General features: G+C 39.3%; 1 protein-coding gene across 1 annotated transcript; it reads right to left on the bottom strand.

Annotated features, from left to right (window-relative positions):
* Positions 1 to 1137: 1137 nt before the first annotated feature.
* LOC103583693 (hydrocephalus-inducing protein homolog) lies at positions 1138 to 6404 on the bottom strand (the record flags this gene model as incomplete). The annotated part of the gene is made up of 2 exons (XM_008564947.1): positions 1138 to 1368; positions 6254 to 6404. Coding segments are annotated over 2 exons (382 nt in total), but the record flags the coding sequence as incomplete, so codon positions are not given.
* Positions 6405 to 6648: the final 244 nt, after the last annotated feature.

Genomic DNA, 6648 nt, shown 5'->3' with positions numbered 1-6648 from the left:
AATAAGATCGGACGATGTGGCCCAGTATAGACCATTTGAATGCCACAAATTAAGTGTCCGAAACTCCCTTCTAAGACAAACCCTGCACCGAGAGAGTCTATAAAAGTAGAATCCATTCGACCACAGCAGAGACACTCATGGCAAAGTTAAGATAAAGCTCAGATAAAGGTGGGGATAAAAGCAGAGAAAACAAGTCTTAAAAGTACAGACTGTGGGGCCAGCCCAGTGGCGCACATACACACCGGTTCCCACATACACACCGGTTCCCGCTCACTGGCTGAGCGAGGGGCGGGCGCAGCACCGAGGGGTGCGATCCCGTTGCCGGTCCCAGTACGGGTGCGACACTGAGGGTTGCGGGCCGTTGCCGGACATGAAAAAAGACAAAAAGGAAAAAAAAAAAGTACAGACTGTGTTAAAACAAAGAAACAAACAAAAAACATTCTGTTGTAACAACAGAAGAGACAGCCTTAGATACATGGGCCACCTTCTCCTCCTAAGACATGGAAAAACCTAACACGAACAGCAGAAAAGGAGTATGGGAGAGTTATCTACAAACTTACTATTTTAAAAAAGTGAATGAGCGGAATAACCACTATAAACAATGAAGACATGCCAAGAAGAGATACCTTTAAAAGAAAAGAGAAAAAGAAAAAGTAGAATGGTCTGGATAAAGAGAAACTATGTGGTAGTATATAAACCTGAATATGTCAGTATTTATATTAAATATGAACGGCGTAAATGCTCTGGTGAAAAGTAAAGATTGCTAGACGTAATTGAAAAACCAAATCTATCTCATCTGTGTACTGTTTATAGGAGATACCTTGTTTTCCTTTTCACCACACATATTCTATGCTACTATTATTATTAGCAACAAACAAGAAAAATATTTTTAGCTTGAACAAGGCAAACAAATGAGTAAGGGACAAGGTTCATAATAAAGAGGTCCATTTTACTGTCCAAACCACAGCTATGTGCCCCTGGTTCATGTGAGGACTTCGGCAGTAAAGGAACACGAAGGTGACTGTCCCTCGCCAGGGCTGGCCCACCCTCAGGGGATGCAGAACGTGGATCCAGAGGCCCCGTGGGCAGAAGCCTCTATTGCAGCTCCCAGGGGGCCCCTGGCAGCCAAGCCCGTACCTCGGAGTTGGCAGGCACCACAAACTGGGAGGGTAGGCTGATGTCAGGCACCCTGCATTCTGTGGAGAAGGTCACCGAGTAGGGCAGCGGGTTCTCTATCTTGACGGAGGCTGATGTACTCTGCCGGACTGGGCTCACCATCTCAATGGTTTTGATGATGCCTGAAGGGATGACCCTGAAACTCAACGTGTAGTACAAGAACTCATTGGTCACCTCATTTCGGAAGATCACCTGCATTCACAGGGAGAGTGGGAGGAAGCAGGACAAAGTAGGGGTTAGCCGAGCATCCTCTGCACATGCTCAGGAGCTTCTTCTCTTCATTAGCCTTGCTTGGGTACACAAAGCACAGATAGCAGGCTGACACGGCCCTCCCAGCCTATCTGGATGCCTGCCAGCCACCCTTTCTCTTTAGGTATTACAGTCTGGCTCCTCCCTGTGAGACATTACCAAATAGCCTGGGCTTGCTTTAGAAGCAGCTAGAGCAGCACCGTCCAGTGCCAACACGTCCCCAGTGGGATAGCTGGCTGGCCCTGGCGAACAAGCAAGACCTCGTTCAAGTTGTAGTGGGCTTTAATATCATTCCTGTTGCTGCTGGAATAGTGAAAAACCATGATAGCATCTCACGCTTAATGAATGACTGTGTGCCGGGCACTAGAAGCACTTATTTAATTCACACAATTTGTCGGCACCATTATTATGCCTTCTCACCTTTTCTTTTTTTAAAGATGAGCAAAGTAAGGCTTATCCAAGTTAAGTATCTTGCCCAATGCTATAGGTCAAATGTGTCCCCCAAAGGTTTATGTATCGGACTTAACCCCCACTGTAACAGTGTTGAGGGTGGGAAATCCTGTTATGGGACTTGAAAAGTGGAATCTTTAAGAGATGATTTAATTGTGAGGACTGTACATTCGTGAATGGATTAATCCACTGATGGTTTAATGGGTGGTAATGGGTGTGGTTCTGATGGCTCTAAAAAGAGAGCAAGTGAAGAGGATAGCTCTTTCCTGCTCAGAGCATTTGCCACGTGATACCCTGTGTCACTGTGGAGAGTCACCACCAACAAGAAGGTCCTCACCAGATCTGTTCCTTGGACTTTGGACTTTTCTGCCTCCGAAAGTATAAAGAAATAAAATGTATTTCTTCATAAATTACCCAGTTTCAGGTATTCTGTTATAAGCAACAGAAATGGACTAATACACCCAAGGTCACATGCAAAGAGGTATCAAAACCAGGAGTGATCCCAGGTTGGACTGACTCCAGAGCTCACACTTGAATCTACACTATAATGTTCCCATACCTCTGCAACCAACTTATTGATATGCTACTCACCTTTTAAAGTTCCTTTCCCTGGTGACTTATGATGTTAAGGATCTCATGTGCTTATTGGTCATTCGCATAGCTACTTTTGTGAAGTAGATTCTATTCTTTTGCCCTTTTTAATACACTGGGTTGTTTATCGTATTAGGTGGTAATAGTTCTTTATATAGCCTGGCTTTTTACTTTCAACCTCTTTGTGTCTTTAAAGTGCCTCTGACATTCCTGTCTTTGAACTGGAATGTTTAGTCTTTTACATTTAAAGGAATTATAGTTTGGGTCGAAGCCTGTCTTCTTGCTATTTTCCACTTGTCTGTTTTATTTTTTATTCTTCTGTTGCTACTTTCCTGCCTTCTTTTGGATTAATCTTTTGGAATATATTTTATTTCCCCCACTGGCTTCTTACCTATATTTTAAAATAATTTTTTAGTGGCTGCTCTAGAGCTAACCGTGTGAATCTTTAACTTATCAGTATGTATTGAGTCACATTTTGTCACTTCCCACTTTACTCTGAACCCTTCATGCTTCCTACCCCACACTTCTCACCTCACAAATGTAATAATAACCTTACTCAAGTATAATCCCATTTACCATTGCACCCTGTCTTTTGTGCTTTTGTTGTCATATATTTTACTTCTACATACATAAGCATGCCTACCTTAAAATGCCATTATATTTGTTATAAACTGTCAGTTGTCTTTTAAGAAAATTCCAAGAAGAAAACACACACATTTAAAAAAAATTTATCTGCTTATTTACCTTTTCTAGTGCCCTTCTTTCCTTCCTGTAGACCCAAGTTTCCATGTGGTATAACTTTCCTTCAGACTGAAGAATATCTATTAGCATATGTTGTACAATAATGCAAGTCTGTTGACAATGAATTCTCTCATGTTCTTTTATCTGAAAATATCCTTTTGAAGGATAAAGGTTTCAGTGGATAAAGAATTCTAGGTTGATAGTTTCCTTTTCTTTCAGCACTTTACAGATAGCTCCCATTATATCTAATGAGAAGCCCGTGGTCAATCTTAGCGTTGTCCCCCTGTGTGTAATGTGTCTTTTTCCCCCTGGCTTCTTTAAACTTTTCTCTTTCTTTTTGATTTTCAGCAGTTTAAAAATGATACTGTGATGTTCACAGGCATAGTTTTCTTTGTATTTCTCCTTCTTGAAGTTGGCCAAGTTTCTTGGATCTGTAAATAGTTTTTTCTTAAAAAAACACCAAATCAGGAAAATTTCACTATTTTTTCAAATAATTTTCTGCCTCATTCTCATTCTCTTCTCTTCTGGGACTCCTATTACACATGTATTGGAAATTATATGTTTTCTCACAGGTTCCTGAAACTATAGTCAGGTTTCTTCAATCTTTTTTCTTTCTGTTCTTCAGATTAGAAACTTTCTATTAATTTGCCTTTGGGTCCACTGAATCTTCTGATATCTTCACCCTGCTGTTAAGCACATCTAATGAATTCATCATTTCAGTTTATTGTGCTACTCAATTCTAGAATTTTCATTTGGTTCTTTTTTATAGTGTCTATTTCTCTGCTGAAAGTCCTTGTCTATGCTCTTATTAAGACAATATTTAAAAAAATTATTTGAAATATATTTTTTTACTTCTTTGAACATGTTTATAATAGTTGCTTTCAAGTCTTTGCTAAATCCAACTGGCTTCTTTCACTTAGCATAATGTTTTCAAGGTTCATTTATGCATACCATGTATCAATATTTCATTTCCATTTCTTTTTATTGCCAAATAATATTCTATTGTATTTATCCATTTAGAGTTGATGGAAATGTGGGTTGTTTCTGCTTTCTGGCTCTTATGAATAATGCTGCTATGAATATTTGTGTATAGGTTTTTGTGTGGACATATGTTTTCATTTCTCTAGGGTATATACCTAAGAGTGAAATTGCTGAATCATATGGTAACTCTATGTTTAACCATTTGAGGAACTGCCAGACTGTTTTCCAAAACATTTGCACCATTTTACACTCCCTCCAGCAGCGTATGAGGGTTCCAGTTTCTCCACATTCTTGTCAACACTTGTTACTATTTCTTTTCATTCTTGCCATTTCTTTGTCCTCATATCCTAAGGTCTAGTGATATTACACAGTTCCATCTTCTAACTTACTAGTAATCTCTTCCTAAAGGTCCTTTACAGTATTCAGCTTTCCTCTGTGGTTTTTTATTCCAAACATTCTATTTTTCATTTCTTTTTAAAATTTTATTTTAATTTATCAATATACAATGTAGTTGATTTTCCTGTCTCTTTACCAATCCCTTTCTCCCCTTTCTCTCCCCACTCCCTGCCATCAACATCATATCTGTTCACTTGTCTTAACAAGTTCAAGGAATTGTTGTGATTGCTCTGTCTTCTTCCATCCCACCCTGTTTGTTTGTATATTTATATATTTATTTATTTTTAGCTCCCACAAATAAGTGAGAACATGTGGTATTTCTCTTTCTGTGCCTGGCTTATTTCACTTAATATAATTTTCTCTAAGTTCATCCATGTTGCTGTGAATGATAGTATTTCATTTTTTTTTTATAGCAAAGTAGTATTCCATTGTGTAGATATGCCACATTTTCCTTCTCCACTCATCTAATGATGGACATTTGGGCTGGTTCCAACTCTTGGCTATTGTAAATAGCACTGCAGTAAACATGGGAGTACAGGTATCACTTTGACATGATGATTTCCACTCCTCTGGGTATATACCCAGCAGGGGAATAGCTGGGTCATATGGTAGATCTGTCTGTAATTGTTTGAGGAACCTCCATACCATTTTCGATAAAGGCTGCACCATTTTTCAGTCCCACCAACAGTGTAGGAGGTTTCCTTTTTCTCCACAACCTTGCCAACATTTATCATTCTCTGTCTTTTGGATATTAGCCATCCTAACTGGAGTAAGATGGTATCTCAGAGTGGTTTTGATTTGCATTTCCCGAGTGCTGAGGGATGTAAAGGTCTTTAATTGATTCTTTTGCACAATAACTTATACTTATTTCATGGGTATGATTATCTTCCTTTGAGGATATTAATAATATTTACTTCAAGTCTTCTGTTTGCTTTAATAACTCTTTTCTCTCAGGGGCTCTTATTTATTGAGCTGGTGTTTCTATTTTATGGTGGCTTTTTTTCCTTCCAGATGTTCAATGATTCCTTGATTTTAAGATTGTTTTAAAATCTTGTCTGTCTGTGAATGCTGATCTCATGAGATCTGATTAGTTATTGTTATTAGTTATTAGTTATTGTAGGGGAAGAGATCACATGCTGCTGGGTGGGTTTTGCCAGTTTCTCTTATGTATGTGTGTGTGTGTTTGAGTGCATTTTTGTTCCTAGATACCTTTTATTTCACATTAGAATCTTTCCCTTGGGGATTCTACCCACCCACATCATAGCTTCAAATACCATCTATAAATGAATAACTCCCACATATTATCTTTGGCCCTGAGCTACAGATCTACATATACAATTGTCATCAAAGTACTTATCTTATTTTATAATTACACATTCACAGTGCAATTATTTGAGTAATGCCCATCTTCCTCCACTAGGCTGTGTGTTACATGAGAACAGAGACTGTGCCTATTTTTAGTCATAGCTGATTTATCAGCACTTAATATAGTGCGTGGTATATATGTTCAGTAGGTACTTGTTGAGCAAACGAATGAATTAGGAGAAACAGCTCACATGTGAAAGACCCCATGATGTCTTGGAGTAGTGACTGTGGGAGGACATCTGTTATTCCCAAACAACAGGAACATCAACCTCAGGGTCAAACCTCCAGGGTTCCAGGGCAGTACCTTTGCAGTAAACAGTCCCTCCTTGTAGGAAAAGAAGTTCAGCTTGTAGTCTTTCTTGGAGCCACCCAGTACATCAATGTAATCAAGACCCTTTATAGTGACACTTAGGTCTGGCTTCTCTGGTTTCAGCATTTCCACAATGACCCGGAATCTGGGGCAGCACAGGAGTACGTGGAGAGGAGAGAGAGAAAATGAGATCATTTGCTCAAAGGACAGAAGGAAAGGCGCTGTTTCCTCTCTACTCTTGATTTTAGGGTAAGTGCATGGGCTCAGGGCTCTAGTCTTCACTCTGTCACTAATGATAACAGTAACTATCATTTATTGACCACCTATGTTGTGCCAGATGCTGGGTGAGTGCTCTTTGCGTGCTACTGGCATTTACTCTTTGTAATATT

Source organism: Galeopterus variegatus, unplaced genomic scaffold, assembly GCF_000696425.1.
Source record: "Galeopterus variegatus unplaced genomic scaffold, G_variegatus-3.0.2 Scaffold26095, whole genome shotgun sequence".
Taxonomy (NCBI): Eukaryota; Metazoa; Chordata; class Mammalia; order Dermoptera; family Cynocephalidae; genus Galeopterus; species Galeopterus variegatus.
The sequence above is the reverse complement of the archived record's forward strand: the minus strand, read 5'-3'. Positions and strand labels throughout refer to the sequence as shown.